Raw genomic sequence first — 25,680 nt, forward strand, 5'->3', positions numbered from 1 at the left:
CAAGCTCACGTCTTCCTGTGATTGCTCATACATTGTGAATCGGAAGCATCACTACTGAATAAATTTATGCAATAGCAAAATATAATTTGGTAAGAAAAAGAAAAAAACCCTATTGAACTGGAAGGGAATGGAGACAAGTAAGGGCCTAACGTAGAAGTGGCACTGTGTTATGATGGGAGAAGCGCTGGGTCTGCCCTCACACCTTCGAGGGCAGTGGAGCTGCTTCTGCTGGTGATTTAGGTCCTGTTAAAGCCAAAGGGAAGCTCCTCATTACTTCCATGAGAGCTGGTCTCAAAATAAAGTTGGCAGAAAACTACCTCAGCCATCTTTCACCTCCTACCAATGTACTTCTTTAAGAGATGGGAGCACAAAAATACTGTTAGGACCATGTTCAGACCTCCTCCTACAGGATGATAATTCAGGTCTCTGACCACTTATCTCCTGTCAAGGGCAGTGTGAACATGGCCTCTCCAACTGCCCTCTTGTTCCAAAACCTTCCAGTTTTACCTTTTTTTTTTTTTTTTTTTTTTTTTAAACAGAGCTGCAGACCCTATGCTGGCAAGAAATCATGCAAAGCTTGTGCAATATCCCCCAGCGGGCATCCTGGGGAGGGGGTCACAGTTGGTACTCAGAGATCAGTGCTGGCCTTGGCCGTCAGAGCCTGGATCCGAGCAGAGTTGCAGGTCTTGCAAAGGATGTGCCCGTCCAGAGGGTAACAGCCCTGGTTGTCCCCTTCAGACAGGAGGCCCCCACAGTCCTAGGAAATAAGCAGACAGAAAGAGCGAAGTAAGTAAGAAAGAAGAACGAGATTAACCGAGGAATGTATTAGTCAAAAAACCTCTCTCCTCACTCTCCACCTTGTAACAGGATCCAGCCTGAGTCAGCGTAAAGCACGAAGCTGAGGTACGTGATGTCTTTCATGATTAAGCCATTTCCTGATAAGAGACAATGCTGCAGAGAAGATGGGTTCCCAAGCTCTCTGCTGAATTTAATCCAATTGAATAGAAAAAGGAGATTATTCCCTTCGCTTTCTGAGAAAGGAAAGGTCTTTAGCATTGGAGAAAACATCAAACTTAAGCACATATTTATTAATGCAAAAAAAGGATAAGAAAAAAGCATCACTGGGAAGGAAGTTTGGTACCAATATCTGACTACAAGTAATCTCCTTTGGAAGACTTAATGCCACAAAGCTGTAGCATCCATTCAGGGGTGACAGCTAAGCAAACTCCCTGCCAGTGTCCCCTTACCAGAACTGTCACCTGTGTTTGCATTGCAACTGGCCCCAGAGAGGAGAAGGGAAATATCACTGCTGTTCCCTTTGAGATAGTTGAGGCAAGGCCAAGTGAGTGTCTGTGTCCTGTGCTCCCCACCGCCTCCACTTCTGACATTCGTACATGTGAAGCCCAGATATCTCAGCCGCCAGCATCAGGACATGTTGGATGACAAATTAGGCTCTACAAATTTTTAAAGATGCCCCTGCATCTTTAAAAAACCTGTGCCTAAGTAATGAGCTCATATGTACCCTGGAAGCCAGTCAGACTGAGAAGTAAACCAGATGCCTCAAGTCTCAGCCTAGACTATTAAGCTTTAGTCCATCCTTCTTTCCAGTTAAAGTTATTAAAACGTGAAACTGCGATAAGAAATACATTTGGTCTCATTTTCTTACCCTGCCATCTGGCTGATGTATTATCCAACAAGTAACGCTTGCATTGAAGCATTCGTGAAGGTTCCCTAACACAGCTGTTCCCACATGTTAATTGCTTCAAGGTGATTTTTCTTCTCTGTCTTCGGATTCTTACCATCAAAATTATATGAAGTGCATAATGAAACTGAACAGCAGAGTAGCACTAAAAGCACTGCGCAAACAAGAATGATCATGTTTATGTGTCCATTAAAATTCTTCAACCCAGAGCCATATGCTGAGTTTCCTGTACAATCTTGCTCAAATTCTAACATGCATCAGCTTTCATTCTAAGAACATAAACATGAGCAATGTTGGTGTCCAAGCTTTAATTTATGATGTTCTCAGATATTAAGCCCTAATTACCTGAGTCGCATTCTCTTGCTCTCCTAATGAACCTGCTCTAACCAAGGGACCTGATTTTCTTCTCATTTGCGCTGATATAAATGAGGAAAAATTGAAGTAAAAATGAAGTAATTTGGTAGTAGAGCCAGTGTTACAACAGGGTATGCCTGTCGTGTGCACAACACGAGGCAGTGATGAAATTAAGCCAAGCGTTGCTTTCTGTCCTGCGTGTGGTCAGAATACCAACCTCACACCGGTAGCACTGGACGTGGAAGTCACGATCCAAGGCCACAATACGCACAGTCTCCTCTTGTCCTGGGGCTGGCATGATGGGCTCCTTACACACCGAACATCTCGGTGCAAATTTCCTGAAAAAAAGATGAGACGGTCCCAGTCATCCTCAAACTCTGAGCGAATTTTTATTAATTGCACCAGCGAGCCAGAAACATGTGCATTTGTACAAACACACACACGTATATATCACAGTTTGCAGCTTTGCACAGCTGCTTCCTTAGAAAGAAGACAGGAAGGGGCACTTTAGTCTTACAATGTGATTTCAGGCTTGCAGGAAATTAAAGAGCATTCTGCAGACTATTAGGAGAGGACTTCAGGAATATCTGACAGGCAGCAAAGCACATTCTGCTTGCCCTAATTAACAACTAAAGTGCCTGTTGAATGACTTGTGATCGTAACACCTATGCGCTGCTGCAACCATCAGGCTCGACCCTCAGTCTGACTCTAAGAAAGGCCATGCAGCTCCTAAGGTTAGAAAGTTCACTGAGATCTGATCAAGAGCATCTCAAAAAAAGAAAAAGAAAAAGAAAATTGCAGATTGTCTATAGTAGCTAAAAAGTCTTAATAGAGATGGTAAAAAGGCTTGCCTTACACTACACTGATTTGTCGAGGTTTATCCCATCCATTTTAAACTTCTGAGCCACCTGTCCCACCTATGGGCACAGCAGCACACTCCTGGCTGTGCTCACTCTCAAACAAGAAGCACCAGGAAATTTTGACTGGCTGTTATTTTCTAGCTAAAATCGACTCTCAGTTACCCATTAGTGGGTTGCCCAGGCTCAAAAGGGAACAGGTCTGAGTACAGCCCAAGTCAGTTGTATAATGCCAGTCACTCGCTGTGTGAAGGGACTGGCTTGAATCAGGGTCAGCTCAGGGATCAAGAGGAGCACAGACCTTTCTTTTTTCCCTTCTATTGCCCACCATGAGCCCTTTTGGCTAATTCACATTTGTTCTGTATAAGCTCTGGTTTTGCTCCCCACAATTGCCCAGGAGAAGTGGCCATCTCTGCTCCTAGGCAGGTGGGGATGCTTGAAAACCTTTAGCCCGCGGTGAATCATTATTTGCTCTTTTGGTTCAAAACCTATGGGTACCAATTCCCTGGCTGCAAATTCTGTTAATAAAAAAAAGAAACTTGTGCCTACAGAACCTGCTGCCATGTAATGAGAGCTGGGGTCATGGGCTGCGTAGCGACAGAGGGCAATGCTTATGGCAAACATCAGAACAGGAGGAGATCAAAGGCCCGTCTCTATTGAAATGCCTAGGAAAGATTGACTCTGCCACCCATCACATGAACCACCTCAGAATTAACTAGCTTACAAAGAAAAGAAAGGAAAAAATCTATCTGTACTGGGAATAAAGAAAAATATTAATTTCACTGGCAGCAGATGAAAGATGTCTGTGTAGCTGCGATCTAACGAAAAAATGAATTAAACAGTGGCTATAGCGAGCACTCTGAAAAATAACTGAAATGGATCATGATATGACCCGAGCTGTAATCGCAGTTAATTATATGCTGCTTCATGCAGGCGCTTCCTTGTGCCATTTAGTTCAAATGCGGTGCTTAAAAATACTTCTACATTTCTCTGTCCAGGCCACTGTGGGTAATTCATTATGAGCCAAATGCTAACTCCCAGGACCCGGAGATGACTCCCGCAGATTGTAGGGGATGTGGATGTGGGGCCCAAGCTCAGGGGGTAGCTGAGTGACAGCACGAGCATCAGGTACAGTTTTGTTATCACAAGAGGATGTACAAGATGTACCAGGATGTGTCATCCCTGATTAAAAACCCCAATTAAAACCAGGCTGGCCGAAGTGCAGCTGAACACGTGGTTGGCCAAAGACATCCCAAGTGTCACATTAGGTCTTGTGCTATTCCCATCACCATCCCCCAGGTCTTTCACTCAACAACTTTGTGTCCTTTCCTTAGACTGACAGCCTCCCACCACTCACTCTCAGAGCCCTGCAGAGTTTTGTTGCCAGACCCAGTTGCTGCCAAAAGCCTTGAATGTAGGACATCAACTCTTGCTCCTGAAGGCCTGTGAGCCCTTGGCCTGCAGGGCCTGGGCAAGGAGCAGCCTCCAAACCACAAGTGGGTGTGAGGGAAACCCTTCAGGAGCCTAAGTGAGCCTATGCTCAGGGCCAAATCTTACCTTACACAAAGCAAAGCAAGGTAACACAGCAGCTGCCAATTAACCCAGCCTCTCTGAGCGACAGGGAACATCCTGATGTTGGATGTTAATGTGCCAGTCGATCGCGGCTGCTTCCCTTGCTGTCAAGTCAGCCTGCTTCTTTGAGCTTTCAGGCCCACACACTGATGTCACAAGGCTCTAATTAAGTCTACCCCCTTAGAAATTAAGAGATAAATGGTTGAGATGTAAACTCACATTTGTCAGGATTGATTTTCTTTTTTAATTGAGGGGTGTAATGTGTCTGTCTTTTCCATACAGGGGAAACATTTGTGCTCTGATTATATCTACCTGTCTTCCCTAGATTGGTTGTGATGACGGGGGTGGTAGCATGGCAATGACAGAAACTACTTGCGACTATACCTTTCAACTTACTTTAAATAGCAGTTTCACTATAAATTATTACCACGGCTCCATTTCTAGCAGCTTTAAAAAGCTAATTAGCAACTAGAAATGAGAGGAGCTGTGAGCATCCTGTGGCCACCTAGATCCCTCCAGCCAGTAAAGAAACACCTGTGGAGTGCAGCAGTAGAGGATCTCTCCTAATTGCTGGGTTTAAGAAGGGGGGGGGCACTGATGAGGGTGCAGGTACAGGCAGCAAGGAGAAATGTGCATGTGCTGAGCATGGGGGAAGGCAGGGGAAATACAGAGCATTTCTAACAGAGGAACATAAAAGTTATCCATCATTTCAGATCTAAGCAAAACCAAGATTAAGCAGCACCAGCCCCTAATCAATTTATCTTGTGTGTGGCTGCTTGGAGCAAACCTCTGCCTACTACTTAAGAGCCCTAGGAGGAAGTAGCAGAGGGTTCAGAGCTTTTTGGACGCTCAGAATTAAAAAGGAGGGTTTTTAGGGCCGCAAGAGGACAATAAGCAAAGTTGCCAAGAGCAGTTTGGGCCATACTTATGGAAATCCTCGATGCAGTGGATGTTCCCGCCAGCATCCACAGTGAAAGGGATCCCGTCCAGGCTGCGATGGCACATCACGCAGGTGAAGCAGTGGGGATGGTAGGCCTTCCCGGTGGCTCGGAGGATCCTTTCCATAATAGGCTTTGCGCAGACGCTGCACTGCTCCAGCGTGTTCTGCAAACAAAACATACACCACAAATGTGAGCACCATCTCTGCAGGAGGTTCACAAAGGTCACTTGGGTTGGAGGATGCTGCTGGTCTACTTAGAAGCTTTAGGTGCTTTATTTCCATTTCTTCTGGATAAGTACAGTACAGTCAACAAAGATAACAGCACAGGACAAGTCTTTAGTGCAGTGTGAGAACACAAACCAGAGGCTCCTTCAAGCAGCTCTGATACATGATCAGTGATGGCCCATCAGGTGGGTGTATCTGAGACACTGCAGCTTCAGTAGCCAAGAACACACAGAGGAGTTATGCTCCCTGGGTTTTTGCCTCCAGACTGTCCAGTAACCAAATGACCCTTTGCAGCCAAGCTGAGGAGAGACAACCTCCACAATGTGCAGTGCAAAGGTGAAGCTACAACTTCTGGGGCTACACAGAGACCCCCCAACTGCTAATATAGCTCTCATAGAGGATCTTCATCTGCCTTGTAACAAAGTCTTCATCTTTCTCTCCCACCAGGGATGTTACTGCTGAGTCTGGGGAGGGAAAAAGCAGTGTCTGCAATGCAAACATTGTAAGGACAGGAGTTCAGGAGGTCTTAAACTGCTCATTTATCTTTGGCCCATGATGTTTGAGATAACAACTGTGAAATGCCAGTTCTAAGGCCATGGTCCTTGCTGCACAGGTTTTACATACCCACCTAGATGCAAACAACAAATCTGTGGCAATGATTTGGATCGTTTCACTGGACTTTAGGAAGGCAAACTTCACCTACTACTCTTGCTTGATGCATCTGGAGTTATCAAATAATGCTGTCAACCAGTGTTTGAGTCTTGGATGAGGTAGAAAGTCTATGATTACAATATTGATTATGATTTAGACAGAGAGAAATGAGGAGGGGGGAAAACAGAAAGGAAAAAAAAAAATCTAAGGGGACAGAATTATAAAAAGCCATTGGAGAGCAGATTGTGTTGACAAACACAGGAAGTTCTTCTGCTTCCTCATGCAGTAAAATTCCCAGGGAAAGCAGTGCTTTGACTGACCGCAGAGTTACTGCTGCTTTGAGCCAATATTCTCAGGGGCAAGATCCAGCCCTTACATGTGCAGCCAAATCGTACTGTCAGGAGATGAATCACCCACGAGCTCAGAGGGGTTACTTCCACACTCACATGTTTGTTATTGGACATTATCTCTGGGCTTGTAAATCACTGGTCGGATGCAAACAAAAATACACAGGTTCATGTCAGAAGATCAAAAGGATTGGTTTTGGAAAGGTCGATATGAAAAGTTCTGAATTTCAACCCATGCGAGAACTGCCTAACACACTTGTGAAGAGAGCACAGCCAGACTAGCATTGGTTTCAGACTGGGTTTTGCTTTATGCCTTGTAATAATGGGCAGGAAAGAATTACTGCTCGCCTTTCTGTCTGGTTGCTGTCACCATCATCATCATTATAACAGGAGCTAGAATGCCAGAAAAAGCAAGGTCCATAATTTTCCCCTTGGAGAAATAACCTGGCAAATTTACCACTTTGCTTTGCATAAGCAGATCCCATCATCTATGCCCGTGTTGTTCTCGGTATTGCCAAGGCAGGCGTGCAGCAAACCTGCAGATACTGACAGAAGATTGTGCCACTCCTAAGGTATTTGCTATGACACCTTGTGAATATGTGCAGGTACACAGCGTTTGCCTCACCAAGTCACTGCTTGCTCCATTTCCAACATTTGCCAAAAACAGAGGCCAAGGTATGACAACGGGGCAAGCAAATACGAGCAATTGCTTAGTTTATGCTCCCAGCCTCCAGCGATTTCTGGCTTAGGAACCTCCTGAGCCAGAGCTCAACTTCTCCGTACTTGGCCTCAAGTGGATGTTTCTCCCATGAACTTCTCGATTGCTTTTTGAACTCGGATAAACTTTGAGCACCCACAACATGGCCAGGAGTTTCATGGCTTACCTATAAGCTTACCTATAACTTTTTAGGTGGTTTTTTTTAGGTATTACCTAACCTACCTTACGCTGGGGGCTGATTTGCTAAGCAGTCTGTGTCCGCAGCGATGTACCAGCGCTCCAGACTGCAACACTGAGCACAGCTTACCTGGGGCTGTAACCTGCCCTGCAAAGGGGTTTAACACCAACCAGCCCAGAAATGCTCTCACTGTGGATCCAATACAACTCCTACTCACACCTTTCAGACACACCGAGTTTAAGATCACAAAGGATCATTACAACCACTTGACATCTCGCATTAATGCTGACTTTGGTAGGAGTTTTGTGGTGACCAGGACAGCAGGTAATCGCACTTCTGGATTATGCCTTCAGAAAACACGTCTCCTGCTCCTGAATCTCAGCCATGCTGTTTGACATTCTTGCAGCTAAGCAAGACGAGCATTTTAAATTAACCAACTCCTGATTAAGCCTTCTCTACAACCCGAAAATCAGACCTGAGAAATTTATTCTTTTCATCCTTCCAGCGAGGAAAAACAAAGTCATTAGTTTCAGACTCCGGCTCACTCCCTGTCTGGGAGTCTATTTGCTTAAGCCTCTTTCCTTGCTAGAGCCCTGGCTCAGCCTCTTCTCTTCAAGGTGTTACCAGGAGATGCCAAAGGGAAAGCTTCCTTGATTCACGCCCATTTGACATCAGGTTGCTACAAGGCAGGATTTGGCCTGTGGAGCTAACAGGGTTTTCTTTGATTCCCTAATCAGGTTATCCCACATGCCTGAGTGCTGCCCCAGCAGCTAACAACCTGCACAAAGGTATTTCTGCACATTATAGGAATAGCATCCCTGTGAGATTATAAGTTTGGCTTCTTGATTTGTTCTTTCACAGTTTAGCTAACTCTCCTGGCACCTTCTGGAGCTTTCAGACCCTCAGAAAGCCAAAAATGATGAAGGAAGCAACCCTAAACCAGCACTATTTTTCTTCTTTTCCCCCATGCTGTCTTTGCCAGCCCTCTCTGTAATCAACAGGTAGAGCTGAGTGCATCTGATGAGCCATACAGAGGCCACATGGACAAGAGAAAAGAACCGGGCAGGAAACATCAGACCTAGGGGCTGTGGTCAAATTCACATCATAAGAATATGGACCACAAGTCCAGCATGGACTGAGGTGCAGTTTACCATCCTTTTGCTGTATTTTTGAGGCAAGCAATGCTCTTATTTTTTGGGTCTCCAAATCCAAGTAATTTTTGGGGGATGGAAAATGATGGGGAAGTAACCACCCATTTCTAAATGGAAAGTCAGCCCAATGCTGACTGAGTCTAGGTCCACATCTCTTGAGGGCAGAACTGCTTATCCATAGCAAAGAAAGAGAATCTCACCTGGGGAGAATAATAATATATCAGTAAGAAAAAGAGCCGCTAGCAAAGATACACTAAAACATAAGCAAAGAATTGAAATGACTAGGCATCAACTTGCAAGTAAAAGCTAAGAGACTTAAACGTGTAAAGCAGCAAAGTGGGAACAAGCTCCTTGGGAACAAGCATCCGACAGCAAGCGGCAGTGGGAGCTGTTTGAGAGCCTCCCTGTAGCAACACTCGGCCCTTCAGAAACCACAGAAAACCACAGGGAGCTGCTCTGCAGATGTTAGGTTTAACCATGGGACATGGAATAAAAATCCAAACTAATGGGAGAGACTTCTGGGGCACAAGAGCCGTTGAAGACTGGAAGTTAGGAAATGTTTGAATCCCCTCCTGAAAACTTCACATGCCAGACGGAAAGACAGCAAAGGGCTTCAGGGAGCAGAGCTGCTCATCCTGCTTCCCCGATGCTGTAGATTATAACCCCCTTGTAACCAAATTTTGGGTGACAGCAATAACTTGCAATATCGTGCAGCCAAAGGACCTTCCCACAATGATCCAGCCATGAATGAAGAAGAAAAGCTCCCCAGAGACTGGTCATGGCTTCTGCACTTTAATGAACATAAATAATCTCTCCTGCACTCCAAGCAGAGCAAGGAGAGCTCAGACACAGGGACATGAGCAGGGTATAGCTTATTTTGCTGGAAGCTGCTGGAATAAATTGCATTGGCAACTCACGCACAGGGACACGAACTCACTTTCTGTGAGCGCTGCAGAAGAAACACATTTTTTGGAGCGGCTGCACAGAAGAACCGCGGGAATCAGAAGTGAGCGTTGTGCTAAAAACAGGCCCATGGTCAGCGACTGGAGCTGAACTGTAACATAGTAAAGTGCGGTGAGATAATTGCTTCAAGCCTTGTGACTCCGTCCTTCCTTTCCTCAGACTGCGAGGAGAGCAGAGCAGGAGACATTTTCCCCCATTGTGGGATAATTTTTGAGGCTTGAAAATGTTTCCATACTTAAGTGAAGACAGAGTGTTTTAATCTCAAGAAGTCTGCTGAATTTATAAACCCCAAATTAGATCAGGTCAATTGAAACACTGCACTTCAAGTAACTTAAAATGGTTTCATTTAGGTTTTGGGTCTGAGAATGTATGTTTGGATTATAAATTAAATATAAAGCAGACATTGGTGGAGGGGTTAAGTGTCAAGATGTAATTTCAACACTTTCAAAACCTTTTCTTTGGCATTATTTCTAGAAAAGGAAAACCCGAGATCCTATTTCCCCTCACCCAAATCCCCAGCCACCCCCAACTGCTATCTCCACAGATGGGTGAATCTTGGCAAACACAACACTGAATTCGCCAATGGCCAACATGAAATTCCTTCCTCCATACTTGAGGAGAGAATCTGGCCATGTGGGTGTTAATCCTTCTCACTTAGCTTGCCCAGATGGACACGTTACGGCAGTGGGTGACGCTGCCCTTCCAATGCTCCCACAGGGGTAGGTCCAGCACGGGGGACCCCTGCGGAAACATCTTGGCCAATTCTGTGACCTCCAGGCCATATCACCATAACCATGTCAGTGTGTTGGGGCAAGAGACGTGACCCCTGACAGTCCAAAATACCCTGGCAAATCCCTCTAATCCAGACACAGTGGCCTGTTTGGCTGGGAGAGGAGAGGGAAGATACTGGCATTAGTGACATTGGCATCCCTGCACCATCACCCGCACGACGTGGGGCTGAGCTGGGCACACAGCTCCCAGCTGCTTAGACTCAGGCCCTGAAGGTTGCTGCATTCAGTGGCTTTCAAATAGCTCTGCCATCGGCTCAGTTTTTAGTGGCTTTCCCAGCACAGTAGCAATACCACGGCTGGCGTGCTTCCCCTCCACTGGAATCTGCTTTTCTTGTCAGGAAAACCTAATTCAGCTTTGTATTTTTGGACTGGGAGCAGCTGGAGGTGAATCTGGCAGTCTCCTCCCAGCACACAGGGTGAAGGAGTCCCTTAGCCTTGCCCTGTAACCAACAGAGAAAAAATAGATATATTTTATGGCTTATGGTGGTAGCAAAGATGACAATGATGTGCAATTGAGTCCACAAATGTGCAATAACACAAACACCATGATGGAAACGGAGCAGGGCTTGAGAAGTGCTTCAGAAATGATATGCAGATGTCAAAATAAGCTCTACAGCAAGAGAAGGGAGCTCCATTTGCTGTCTTATCAAGCGAAGGCTAAGGGGTGGCTTTGCCGTTGTCTGAGCACAGCCAAGGCTGGAGAGGAAACCTGGAGAAGGCTGCTGGGCACACAAGCTGGCCATGCCACCTGGAGAAAGGTCCAGATTTGTAATGGTAAATGTAATTAATGTTGGGGGCAGCTCAGGCAGGGACAGAGCGACTCCTCTCTTGCTCAGTGCCAGTTCAGGCAAGCCCCGTGTCCATCCGTAGCACCACCAAGTTGAGAGCGATGGAGGAACGTCAGGGTTAAGCGATCTGCTCCACGTTAGGCTCAATGTCCAACCACAATCACCCTGACTCCTTCCAGCTAAAAATCCACAAGCAGCCTGATGTTGGCAATTACTGAACCTCTTTCTGGCACTCCAAGCTGCTCATCTTCTGTACATTCCTCGCTCTGACAACACTGAGATCTTTGTCACTTCAGAATGTAACAAATGGGGGATTCGTTCTCTAAACTGGAAGGTAAAATGCCTGGATTTACTTCTGGCTTTTCAACCAAATGACCGTCAGAGGCAAAGCACTCCCGTGCTCTGCAGCTCGGTTTCCCCGTAGATAAAACAGCTGCAAAAGTTGCATATTCCAGTGAGAAACTGGACGCTGTGAGGTTTGATAAATACGTGCAGTTTGTGTGCCCAAATGGTTACTTTATGGAAACAAGGTATTTTTAACAGCAACAACTCCAGGTTTTTGTCTGTAACAACTGCACATACCTCAAAAGTCAACAAGGTCTGACCTTGGGAGGCACCGCACTGGGGAACAGCAGCAGAGCTGCTACTCGGCGTACTCCGACGTGACTACAGCAACTCGCAAGAGAAAAATATAATACTGGTAAGTGCTCCTACCTCACAGGTGACTGTAAAAAAGTGTGGAGAATAAAAAAAGGTCTATGCCTATAATTATTTTTGTTGAAAACATTTCACAGCTGCACATAATACTACAGTAAGCCAAGCAACTGAAAACATCCTTAGCAACTGCTATGTGAAAGGACATTGCTATATCTCTTGCCCCTGATCCTTCAGTAGTTTTCCTTCTGGTGGAGGTGCATTTGCAAACCTTCTCAAATCTCATCTCCTGACACCAAAAAGAGGAGCTGCCCATTCCCCACCAAATTGAAGCAGTGCAGTTCGCGCTGCCAAGCACACCACACACCAGATATGAACCCCAGCATCACCACGTGAAGTCGGTCACACTACAGCAGGATCATATCTGGTCCAGAAAACACCCAACCGCTGAGCTGGGGCAGGTTTTTGGAGTGCTGGAGAGATGAGCATCTGTAAAGCACAGCAGAGCACAGGAGATGAGCCTGCCTTGGCAGGGAGGGATGATCCGATAAGACAGTTTCCATCTCAGATTGCTTCAATCCTAAACTCACAACCAGACCTATAGCCCTGGCTCCAAACTGTGGCCTGGCGCAAGATGCTGGTTTCCAAAGGCCTCTAATTTGAAGGAAATCCCTCAGAAGCCCTCCCATAATGCCAGAGGTAAACAGTTTGTTCAGGGCTTCTGCAGCGCAGGCAAAGCGGCCTGGAGCTACCATCGAAATCCCTGTACCCAGCATGCCACGTCCCCGAAGTTCAGTACTGCTTCATGCCGCTGGGTTTGCTACCTAGAGATAAACCTGCAGAGAGATGGGTTCAAGGATTTGACAGGATTCATTTTTCCCCACTGGATTGAACCTTGATAGTTTTAAAAGCGATGACATCCTATTAGCTTTGCTCTTAATGGACAGGGGGCACTGCCCAAGTGCTTCCAGTTTCTGTGCTGTAGGTGTGGTATCGCTCGCCCTACGCGTTCTCCCCCTCAAACCCATCTATTCCCTAATCCCATGTGTGTCACCCTGGGAGTTTTGCCTAAATAAGGCCCACAGGATCTGTCCCACTGCAATTCCTTTCTGCACAGGCAGCAGAACGGGCCGCAGCTGGGAGAGGAGGCCCACGGCAAGCAGATCCGCTCTGCTCCTTGTTTAGACACAACTGTGGACAACACAGAGATTTCAGGCTTAATGAGCAGCGCCGAGGAAGCTGCTCGAGAGGCATTTCAAACCGCTTTGCAGTTTAAACTGATTAGAACTTTGTGAAAACACAACAAAATTGTGTAGCAAACTGTGAGGCGAAAACTCAAGTCAAACTGAACCGCATCAAAGGAAAAACAAAGAAATGACTATCGGCAAGAAGTGGGTTTTTTCTTTCTTTCCTTTTCTTTTCTTTTGGTAGAGAATTTAATTTCATAGCCTTTAATAAACCTGATGCTCCAATCCAAGCTTGCCACTCTGGCAAAGAGCTTAACCAAAATAACACTGGAACTCATAGCTGGCAGATGGAAGAGACTATAAATTGGTCAAATCTGGGCAGAATACAAGAAAAAAAATATCCAAAATTCCATTCAATCTTCCTGTTTTAGAATTTTGATGTAACTGACCATTGACATGGAAATGTTATCTTGACCTTAACTGCTAAAGCTGACTTGCAGAGGAAAAAATGACTGACTCGGTGACATTTCAGTGGTTATTTATAGTTCCCCTCACCCTCCTCTTTCTTGGTATTTTTACATTAGAAATGAATTCTCGCCTGCCATGCTTTTCCTCAAGGACTGCCTGAGCAGCGCAAGATTTTGTGACATAAAAAAACAAAGAAAATGGAATCTTGTTGATTAACATGGAAATTAAATTTGAGTTGGAAGCTCTGTCAGTAAACCAGCATCCAGCAAAGATGAGCTTTTTCTGGTTACAGACTGGACACCACCATTTGACTATAACCTGTTTAAAGCTGGCATTTTATGTCTCCCGTGCTCTCCAAGAGAGATTTCCTGGAGAAACCAGGGGAAAAAAGACAGGGTTACTACTTGAGAGCCTGGGTACTTCTAAAGTCTGGACAAAAAAAGGCAGAATTTTTCCCTTCTCTCTGAGAATAAAGAAAAACCTCATCTCTAAACCACAAGAAAAGGCACACAGACTCCTTTTCGCTGGGTTATTTCAAGTCACAGATAAGGGCATCTTTCAGTTGCATCCATGGAGTGGGTTTCGCACGGTACCGGGAGGCCTGTGATGCTCTGACAAAAGTCACGTCTCTGTTACAAACACCAAGGTTGGCAACTAAAGCTACCAAGATATAACTCCCCAAACCGATCCAAACCAAAAAACAAGAAGTTAATGAGATTTTTGTACAGAATTTCATGGAGCTTTCATCAAAACACCTTCTGAGCGCAAGATAATTTCTCAGGGTCTATATGCAAGTCGTGAAATACAGGTCATGGCAACAGTTCAGCATAAAAATAGCTGCTTTTAATAGATAACGTAATCCAGTATAAAGCTTGGAAAAAAAAAACCCCAAAACTCTCACAGCTCTTGGATGCTGCTGCTACCTGAACTGACAGCAAGAATATGATTCTCTGATGTGTTTCTTAAAGAGTTGCCAGATGCATTTGATGCATTTAATGTGAGGAGATGATGTTGGAGCCTTTAGGGCAATGGGAGACTTATCTGGACCCAGAGTACAAGTGCTGGTAACTTTGTGGGTGCTCCAAGGTCCTTCCAAAGGGAGGGGAAAAGGTGGTTCCTTATTTCCTGAAGAAACCCTCCCAAGTGAAATATATAGTTTTAAGATTTGGGAAGCACACTAGGCAAGGACCACAGGCAACCAGCAAGGACCACTGTCAAGAACAGAAAGCAGAATTTAGTAAATTAGGAACTGTGTTTCTATGCTCTACACCAAGACCAGAATTTCTTCAAAGGCTTGAACCAAGTTATCCCCTGAAGCGACTCTCATTGCTCTATCTAGAGTTATACTCTAATTGGGAATAAATGCAGGCTGTTGAGTAAGTCCAGGGCCAAATATATCACCTAGCAGGTACTGGGATTATTTTTAGATGCAATCCCTATTCTTTTCATTCAGATGACCTGGATGTTTGCTTCAGTGCTTGGCTGGAGAAGCAAGTTTGAGCCACCTGCTGAGATAAGTGTGACAAAGAAGGAGGGGACATAAAAAGGGAACATGGACACACCTATGTGAGAAGAATCCAGGCATGGCACAGATGAGAGAACTTCCCAAAGAAGTCAAGTGAGATGCGAGAAAAGTGAAAATCTATCTGCTTTAAAAGCTAGAGACTGATTAACCCCGAGACCCATCTCCGAGGATGCTTCTGCTAGAACTCAGCTTGATGTACAGCTGGGAGGAAAAGGATGAAATGTGATACCATCTGACTTTACAAACTGATACCAGCACTACAGACCAGGTCCTTCTGGGACCACAGAATCACAGAACATGAGGAGTTGGAAGGGACCTCGAAAGCTCATCCAGTCCAACCCCTGCCAGAGCAGGATCACCAGAGCAGTCACACAGGAACACGGCCAGGCGGGTTTTGAATGTCTGCAGAGAAGGAGACTCCACAACCTCTCTGGGCAGCCTGGGCCATGCTCTGCCACCCTCACAGTAAAAAAGTTTTTCCTCATGTTCAGACTGAACCTCCGGTGCTCCAGCTTGGGACCATTGCCCCTTGTCCTGGCATTGGACATCACAGAGCAGAGCCTGGCTCCTTCCTCCTGACACTGCCCTTTCCACATTTAAGAACATTAATGAGGTCACCCCTCAGTCTCCTCTGCTCCAGGCTAAAATCGATGTGTGAAAAGTAAACCCGAAGCTTTGGGCTACTCTTCTGCTCAAGACACTGTGGTGGGGCTGTTGGGCGAAAGATTCCTTGCAGCACCATTGCCTGCCTAGCTGATCTAACCTCCTGGCACTGTGTTTTTGCTCTCAAACTAGAAAAATTAAGGTTTCTTATGGGGGAAAAGAAAAAACGTTCTCTTATTTTGCACAAACACTGCGACTTGGATACAGAGACCTTGGATGGCAAAGCCATTGGAATGCAAATAAAAGCGTCTTTGGCTCAGAGCTGCCATCAGGAGCAGATGAGGATGAGTGAGTAGGTGGTAATTCTCTGGTGTCAGCAGGGTTAGTCAAGGATGCTTAGAGCAAGAAACCTTCACTTTAAAGCCATTTCTTTACCTTTCATCACCACGAGAAATTCTGGATTAATTTGGGGTATGAAGGACACTGGTCCGAGCTGTCGGGAAGGTTTATGTCAGAGCAGAGCAGACCAAAAATCAAGTTGACAGCTGGCATTTCTTTACCAGGTCGTTTACATCACTCGAGGAGGCTGCCCTGGATGTTATTTAAAGTTGAAAAGCGCAGCCACCGAACACTGTGCTAAGTCAACTAACTGTCAGTCCCTAATATACACTTACCAGATTACTCCTGGGTTTGTGAAAGCAACACCGAAAGCTTTCAGCCAAATATTACATTTAAAAAAAGAAACAACAGCTGAGGAAAAAAACCAGCCCAGCAAAGCCCAAGCATGAATGGAGCTTTTGAAAAGAAGAGGAGATTCACTTGGGCACGCACAGCAGAAACACAAACTCCGGAGTCTTGTGACCGCTCGAGAAGCGGCCGGGAAAGTGGAGCAGCACGGGAAGGAGAAATCAACTCGTCCAACCTCCCTGCTTTCCTAGTGACACAGTTACATAAGGAATGCGCATTTACATAAACACACTGAATGTATAATGGATATTACACAACGTGCCCCTTCTCCAGTCGGCAGCATCTTCTCAGTGTACGGACTCCTGGGCTGACATCACACCGGTTATGGGATACAGGGGAAAAAACAACATTATTCCAGGATCATTCTGGTCTGTAACTGTTCCACTCTGTTATGGGGATTTTCTTTCCACAACAGTGGAAAAGGCCACGCTCTGCTGCTTCTCGCAGTATTTTAAAAGATCACCTGCACCTACGGTTGTTTCTCATTAATGCAACTGCAGAATTGCTCATCTCCATCACAACACAAGCTACTTCCAACTTTCCTTTCTGAAGATCAGAAATTGCCATTTCCCCAGCAAGAACACCTAAAGAAATCTGACCCTTGCCTTCTGCCAAGCAGCTCACGCAAAGTAAAACCAGCACGGCCCACATCTTTCCATAGCTACCGATTTAATGGGCCTACTGGGAACAACTGCAGGAAGGGCCACTCTTCAGTGTCTAGTGATAGACCAGATCCAGTGCAGAGGGACAAGAGAGCCTGGTAATAACACGTGTACCTGCTTGCTCCAGCTAATTGGGGCAATCTGGGCCAGCGCTGGTGGTCTCCTAATGAAAAACATTTTGTTGGTGGCCCCATACCAGCCAACTGAGCAAAGTGGTTCCAACACACGGCCACACCAACTTCCAAAAAGATAAGGAAGGAGGCAAGAGGGACGAGTGGCAGTGAAGGGTGGGAAGAAGGAGGCGAGCTAGGGCCTTCCACCATCCTCTTTTTCTGGGGTTGCAGCACAGCCCGACTCTGCCCTACCTGTGAGTTTTCCAACGGAAAAGTTAACGTTGGCTCCTTCCCACGCGGTGCGAGCCCAGCGCGCGTCTTCCTGCCAGTTCTGCAAGGGCAGCGGAGGAGCCTTGCTGGAAATCTGGCCCCAGAGAGGAACAGCAGTGGAAAGCAGCCATTTCAGAAGCACATTATTAAGCCATCAGACCAGTAGCTACAGGATCCCCATGGAAAAGTTGATCCAGGCACTTTGTATAATTACTTGAGCCCTCCCAGAGTCATTTATTCCCCTTTGTGGTTGGCAGGGAAAGTCAATATCTTCTGAGGCTGCAAAGTCATAGGGCTTTTTAAGAAGCCAGGTTTGTAGGTGAAGACATTTCTCTCTGCAAAACCTTTGCTTGAGTGCACTGTTTAGCAGCGATCCAGGCTTTTTCCAAAGCTAATGCAGCAAGTTCAAATGAGCACAGCATGCAGGCAGCCTTAAGCTTTCCATTTGCTTTACCTACATGTGTTTTAACACTCACATTTTTAGACGAAGAGGCATAAAAATAGCTTAATTGTGCATACTGCCTACAGTACTGCTGGACTGCACCTGTGGGAAGGAACCGGAGTTTCAAAGCTGCACGTTTCCAGGAGGTTGCTAATTATCCTGCATGTTTCATACCAGATTTCTGTACTTTTCTGAAAGGAACCCAACACAAAAAGTATTTGAGCTGTGATCTGGAACGCGTGACTGAAAACCAGACACTGCTCCAGGGCTCATCAGACCCCACAGATCCTTGTTTCTACCAGGCTTTGGAAGGCGCTTGGAGATCTGCTGGTGAGAAAGTCCTGCCTGCATCCCACAGACCTGGCTTTCCAATTTAATTCTCCCACTTCCACACACTTTAAACTCCACTGTTTGCCTGGCATTCCTAGGACCTCAGCTGGGTGTAGAATTGATCTTTTTCAGAGCCTGATGTGTGAATTAATTCACTCTGCATACAACGCCCCCTTTTAACCACGAATGGCTCACAGTCACACACCGCAAAGCGCCCTCAAGGACGGGGTGTTCTGTATTTTAGGGTGGTTAATTTCAAACTGCCTTTTCTTGAAGACTCTCCATGCCTGCAGCTTGAGCTGGGGCATGTTCAGCATCTTGGAAAACAAAATCAAACAAAGCAGCCCATAGTCTGTCATGGAAAAGACAAACCATAAGATGGTCAGAAAGAAGGCCAAATGTTGCAAACACCGGCTTTTACCTCTTCTGACCCTGGGGTTGACCGCCCCAAGCGTCACCTCCAAGTGCTTTTCTCAGGCTCCACGAACAAGGGCAGAGCAAGCTCCAGTGGCCATAAATCCCTGTTCCTCAGTGGTGTCAGCAGGAGTCACTGACACCCAGACCTGCCTGGCAGCGGTCGAACGGCAGGAACGCGTTGGCCGCTGACATGGACGTGACATGGGGATCTCGGCCAGCGCACGATGTGCACGCTTCCCATCCTCTCGCCACGCCTGGGCCCTCTGCTCTCTTCTGGGGACATGACAAAAACAAAAAACAAGGCACCACTTCTACCCAAAAGTTTGTGAGGTCTTTGGCGCTTATCACAGCATTGTTCGTGCGTGGAATTCCTGGCAACTTACAATTTTTTGTGCTTTACAGGTTTGACTAAATCAGGACTTGCATGACAGTGTCCAGGCCTACTCTAAAGACACCAAGAGATGAAACCTTGCCACCTACCAGTCTGTTGTTCCAATAGTAGCCAGTCACACTGTAAACTGTCTCATTTCTACTGTGAGTGTGTTTGGCTGCCGCTTCCACCATTGTTCTGCCTTTCACCACGACCAAAGTTTCTTTATTGGTCAGTACTTTGCCTTATACATTACACCACAACACCTCAGAGAAGCTGAACTGTCTGAACTCACTTGAAAGTATTTATTTCTCCCACCTTTGGTTCTTTCCTCCACCTTCTTCAGTCTTTCGGTGTCCTTGTAAAGACTAGAGAGCAGACTAGATATGGGATTTCACTCAACAACACTGAGCTTGATATAAAACCACTCCACAACTTCGTCTTCCCCAGAACTTACAAGCAGGCCTTTTGCAAGGGCTGGTGTCAACCCTTTTTGCCACACCACCAGCAGATTTCCTTAGCTGGCCGTACAGAAAGCTGTGTTCTGTCAGAAGGAAGGCACTTTGCAGGATGAGCCCCCAGCTGCAGATAGAAATGGTGAGCCAGAAGATTTTGTTCCTGGACAAATAGATGGCCTCAGTTGGGTGTATTAAACCAATTTTGTTCAGATGAGTGCAGAGTGTTCATCGGTCCACAACTCTCCATTCTACTTGCTAATAACAGATTACTGATAAGCATTGAGTACCATCAGACACAACAGCTTTGCAACATCACACTAGAAATCTCTATCAGCCACGCTCTTTCACATGGTTTCTGTTGTAGGGACACTTGCACTGACCCAAAGACGTAGCTGGGGACAGATGGTTTATCCCAGGCTGCCTGGTTACCGCATAGGGAGTCTTAAGCAGAAGGCATTAATAAGCTGTGTGATACGGCATTACATTAATGGCACTTCAGCGTTTGTAAAATGTGTGGTAGTTACTCCAGGTGTCTACAGAAAATCAAAACTTTGGTGTATAAGAATTGCTAAGCACGCTGACAAGCCCCTGAAAAGCAAGAAGCTGCCTCTGGTTACTGTTGTGTAGGTGATGGTGGTATTTCAGCTACTTTTGCAACGAGGAAAGGACCCAAAATCACCAGGCAAAGATGAACCTGGGGCTGGAAGCACAGAGAGAGCTCAGAGCCTGACAAAAGACAAAACTGTGGGATCAAATAAAGTGCATTCCCAATGCCAGACCTTCCACAAACAGAACCAAGAAAGAGATGTGACAGGAGAAGAAACTGGGGAGCATCTGCCACAGCCAATACAGAGCAAGGGGAACCTCTGAAACTAAGCTAAGTACAGGGTAGTTTTATGCATCTGTAACTCCATTTCTGTGAGCTGCAACTTTATAAACCTTTTTCACCATTCCATGTCTTTTGGATGTTACTTATTTGCTGTAACCTTAACTCAGTGTGAATTAACGGTGATGATAACACATTAAGGTACTTAAAGCGGACTACCAGGAGCCTCCAGCGATGTCCTCTGTCGATAATTCACTGCTGCAGAGAAGAGAATGTGATTTCCCCAAGCTGCTCCGGCCAGACTAGGAGATGATAAGGGCGTAAGGAGAAATCCAGGTAGGAGAAGCTCCCAGCACCCCAGGAGCGTGGCCATCCAGTCAGCTCCGCACTCTGTAGTCACTCCATGCAAGTCTCAATGAACAAACGATTAACATCAACCCAATTCTCAGGGAGGTAAAACTGAGGCACAGTGAGGCAGCTCAAACTGAGCAGAAAATGGACATAAAGGCAGCAGAAGAATTCAGAATAGGAGCAAGGGCTGCGAGATACAGACCCAGGGCTGTGTTCAAACAGCTTAGCCCCAGCTACTTTAAGTTAACCAGATTTCTCATTTCTTTCCTCCTCTTTCAGGGCACGCTCAGCAGCTTTGGCACGCTTGAGGCCAGCACTCGGATCTGCTGGATTATGGACCTGGGAGCTAAGGGAAGCACTGACAAGAAGGACTGGCAGGCACCTAAATGGATGTAATGATGCTCTGGGCAGGAGGAGGAAAAAGTCACATCCCAGCTGGTTCCCAGAGCCCAGCATTACAGAACACAAGAGGGGACTCAAGCACCAAGAAAATACCTTGGGGGAATTTGGAGAGAAAGCCTCAGGGTTGAACGCAGCTCTAGCAACCTTGCCAAAGGATTTCAGAGGGTAGGGTAGCCACTACCGTCTCTTTTCATATGCCAGGATATTTTCCAAAATGGCTTGTGCTTTACGATCCCATTCACTTCTTAAAAAACAAGGCTATTCTTCACCAAAACCTGCTGGAAAAGAAATCCATGTACAGAAAGGGGCACCTACAGAAGGGTGCAGATATGCCCAGCTGAGGATCTTTTATGTAAGACTCCCCCCGACCGCGTGGAGAGCTGTTAAGATGTCAGATCATGGTGCGTTGCTCTCAGGGAGTCTGCTGCAGCACTCAGTCAGAACAAGTTTACGTCTTGGAGGAATTAATTTGCCTGAATAATGTCATCCTGGTTCAACAAAACGTTAGGGGAAAATACTGCAGCGTTCTGGTGCACCTCCCTGAACCGATGCCTATATATGGGGATTAGCCAGCATGAAAGGGATCCCGCTGAGTCAAACTGGATTATTGCAGTATTATTTTATAGAAACAGAGAGAAGGGAAGGGAGGGAGGAGTGAGGGAAGCCTTGCAAAAATATCAGCTGTTTGACATGTTAAAGCGAACAACACAGATGTGACAGTGCTGCCTGCTTACAGTGCTGCGTCGGAGCCAGGCCAGATGGCAGTAGCAACGAAAAGTAAGTTTTTACCCCTTTTAGTCCTGCTAAAGTCTGCTCCCAGCGAGCAAGGTGGACTCCAATGCTTCCCTGGGCATCAGGAGGAGCGCTGGCTGTGCTTCCACCAGACACCAGTGCTGTGCAGGCACCCTGGTGGTGGAGGTGTTCCTCACGTGGGGAGGGTGTCCCGCAGAGCCCTGCTAGGCCTGCCCAATTGCCTAAAAAGCACAAAAGGGAGCGAAGGAGCTTGAGGCTCAGCTCTGTGAGCTCTCGGGGAGCTGGTGCAGGTGGCAAGAAGGGAAAACACAGAGGCTTTCAATACAGTCCCCAATGTGCCTCCATTCCTCTCCTAGGAGGAAGCATGAGGTGCCTACACCAGCCACCTGCACCCTGCGGTGCAAGGGGGAAGACCAGGGGCTGCCTTCCTCCCCTCCCTTCAAAATCAGCCCTAAATATCCTACATCTCAGGTCAGCACTCTGAACAGTGCCAACGTGCAAAGGGCAAGTGAAGAATTTCACCTACCCGAATTATGTTCCACATGACAGACCCTGCTTAAGCATAAGAGCTGCAAGTCTCAGGCAGAGGAGGAACTTCTTTTAAGATGCCAAAACAAAAGGCAAGGCTTGTGCCTCTCTGTAGTGCTTCTATTTAGCAGTGCTGGCCTTGGTGGAGCCAAATCCCCACGCCTGCTCCTCCTGGGAAGTGTCAGAGCCTAACTGAGCATGGGGGACTGTGCTAAACTGTGCTCTGCAAGGCTGAGCTGAAGCTCACTGTGGTAGCAGTGGAAAAACATTCCTCCATCCTCCACTGCCCAACGCCAGAATAGCAAATGCAACGCTAGGCTAGCCAGAACTTACAAATCCGTGGTTCAAAGGGAAAATTCAAATGGATTTGAGTCATGGGAGTATGAAATAAAAAGTTTCTCAAAAAACAAATAGAATGTATCAGTCATGTTGTAACTTAGAAAGCCAAAATTTCCTCCCAAAGCCAGCAGTGATACAGTTTCCAAGATTCCAGGGCGCATCTCTGTCTGGAGCTAATACAGACGTGCTTAATCCAAGTTTCAAGCCCAGTAAAACCCAATCCTGACAGTAAGAACCCCTCCTGGCCACACAGGCAAAGGAATCATGCCACTCCTCCTCCACTCCCCTTTTCTCCACAGCCCATACAGCTGCACCCCTCCAGCATCCCCATGCCCATGGTGGTACCCAACATGGACCTCCCATGGAGCCAGACCCTTCTCCATACTCTTTTTGCAGTCGGCAGTATCAGCCCTGTGCTTTTCCCAATGGGGATCTCATGATGGGAGCACGGGTCCTGCCCCACATCTTCCCAATGAGCACATCCATCCCTTCCCTGCCCCTCTCCGGCCCTGCACAACCCAGGGTATTTCCCTCTACGTCTCAAATAAATGGCAGTTTTGGGGTGGTTTTGCCCTCCAGTTGAGGAGGTTTCAGAGACCAGGTCACATTTCCTAACCACACACATCTCAGAAAACAGTTTGGGCGTACTGCACCTCCACTTACTTTTTCTGGCTGTGACAAAAATGGTCAAAAATGCCTTTTCTGGTGGAGCCAGCCCCGAGCAAGGGTGAATTAGAGCATGACTAAACAACCACCCACTTGGGAGCTATAGGTGGAGGAAAACCTACTTTCTAGGTACTCAGATGAGGCTTGCCTTAAACAAACCCAGCAAGGATGACACCGACTCTTTGACTGCGAGAAGGCTGTTGATAGGGCTGGCTAAAATATTCTTCCTTGAGAGGTACCAGCAAGTCTCCACCATCACTCCCAAAAGTCACGCATGTCAGACCAAGCTCGTAGCCAGATGAAGATGTCTGGGATGAATCCCACCACAGGCATCGGACGCATTTAACAGAAATCCAGTTGGCTCCCCAATTCAACAAAAAAATAAATAAATAGCAGTAAAAACAAAACAACCCCCTCCCACAACTCCCTGTGTGTAAACATCAACAAAAACTACGCTGTTGAATGTATTTTGCAAAAGTAAAACCAGAATAAATGCCTTGCTTCCAGCACATAAGGAACATATTATTACCACATTGTCTTCAGTGATTATTCAAGCAATGCATTTGAATGCTCAGGGAGAAGAATGTTTGCTAAAATACCGTTATGTAACACGGGGAAAATGACTAATTCTGCCCTTGATCTTCTCGCATTTTGCTCCAAGTAGCACTCACTACATCTGACTCTCCGGTCGAGGCAGCAGCATGGACAAATTCTGACCCAATTCCCCCAGTGGCCCTTACAGTGGGCCGATCCTCTCCCCTGCAGCTGAGTTACTGCAGACATAACTCTGCTCTGAATCAGTCCTCCAGGGCTGCGCGTTTCCAAAGACAGGTGGAATAAACTCCGATATTTCCCCACGCTCCCTGCGGACAGAGGTCAGGGACCACTTCCTTCCAGCTCCTCACGAGCCTTACGCATCTCTCGAAACAGGTGATTCGGATTTTCCAGTTTGGTGATAAGTGAGATGAAACCAGGGATTCCCAATCACCTTCAGCTCAAACCCATTTCTTGCACAGCTCTGAGTACAAATCCCTTAGTGGGCAGAGAGGCAGTGATGGGTTTTGGCCCTCCCAGGGCTGTCCTCATCAGGCTAGGATTGCGTTTTTACCCTTCCCATAACCTCCGAGTAGGAACATAGTGCTATGGATTATGAGATGGGCTGGGCAAGCTTAGGTCTTGCTTAGCTTGGAGTTAAGAAGGAGGAGAGTAATTGAAATTAAGCATTTGGGATTTATCCAGGTATTCCCTCAGCCAGAATCCAAGCCCTTAGGGTTGACCCTATACCATTCCCCCTCTTTTCCTAAGGGCTTCCTCAGATTAAGGTTCAAAGGTACTAATGAAGCTCTGTCACTGCATTAACCTGCACCGCTGAGGTTTACCCAATATGCCACAGGGGCTCGAATTGTCACCTACTGCACACCTGCTACTGCACTTCTGTTACTTTTAATTAACAGCAGCCAAAGTCAAATTACCAGCTCAGTCCTCAGTGAGGATGACTCAAATCTATGCCCCCTCAGTAACAGCAAGGGCTGTAAGCGGAAGAAAATGCATCCACCTGCTAAGGGACAGCAAGGCAGAAAGCCCCTAAAACCATCCCAAAAAGTTTCAGAAGGCAAGTAAGGCTCCTTTCTCCAGCAAGAGCATCAGAGCTTAATTTGCAATTAGGAAAGAGAAGATAAAGGGACAAGTGAATTTCCTGCTGTGATGGGGCATCTGCAATAGAGTCCCTATAACTACATCTTGTTCCTAGCGGTACCAATCTACACAGTGCTGGGTTATTATGTAGTGTCTTGGACTGCTTGGAGGTAATAAGCATTCACCGAAAATGGACTGCTATTAGCCACCGGCAAAAGCTGATTATAATAGTGCCAGCACTGGAATATGTTTTCCACCCATTTACAAGAGGAGTAAAATAACAGGAGAGCGAAAAAAATATCACATTTGCCAGTGTTTGGAGCGTAGTGTGCTCTACATACAATTATCGAGAGAATGACAGGAAATTGACCCATTTACTCAGAAAAGTTCCTATCGTGTTCTGCACTATTTCATTTCATGCCCATTTGAGAACAAGTCATTTCTCTTCAGGGCAGAAGATAAATTGTCAGCTCGTACACACATCTCTTTTCACTGCCAGGCACAAAAATATCACAAAGAAACAGTTCCCTGCCTTCTGCTTAATTTTCTTCTTCTTCATCTTCTCCAATAAATGGTGCTAACTATAAAAGTCATCGGATTGTAAATAAACTCAATTCTCTCTCTACCTTACCTCACAATTGATTTCTGGACATAATGTATTCCACCCACAAGGTCTCTTGTCTGATTCAACCGCTCT

At 46.3% G+C, this 25,680-nt stretch overlaps 1 protein-coding gene across 1 annotated transcript in view; it reads right to left on the reverse strand.

The window, feature by feature from the left end:
• Window positions 1-628: 628 nt before the first annotated feature.
• The window catches only part of LOC104541091 (lipoma-preferred partner homolog), a gene marked incomplete at its 5' end in the record, with an annotated part of 40,404 nt that continues 15,352 nt past the window's right edge, over window positions 629-25,680 (reverse strand). Inside the window, 3 exons of the mRNA XM_010185064.1 lie at window positions 629-757; window positions 2,274-2,394; window positions 5,411-5,589. Of these exons, the coding sequence (XP_010183366.1) occupies window positions 629-757; window positions 2,274-2,394; window positions 5,411-5,589 (429 nt within the window). The remainder of the gene's footprint in view (window positions 758-2,273; window positions 2,395-5,410; window positions 5,590-25,680) is intronic.

The sequence above is a fragment of the Mesitornis unicolor genome, unplaced genomic scaffold (genome assembly GCF_000695765.1).
Source record: "Mesitornis unicolor isolate BGI_N332 unplaced genomic scaffold, ASM69576v1 scaffold9795, whole genome shotgun sequence".
Taxonomy (NCBI): domain Eukaryota; kingdom Metazoa; phylum Chordata; class Aves; order Mesitornithiformes; family Mesitornithidae; genus Mesitornis; species Mesitornis unicolor.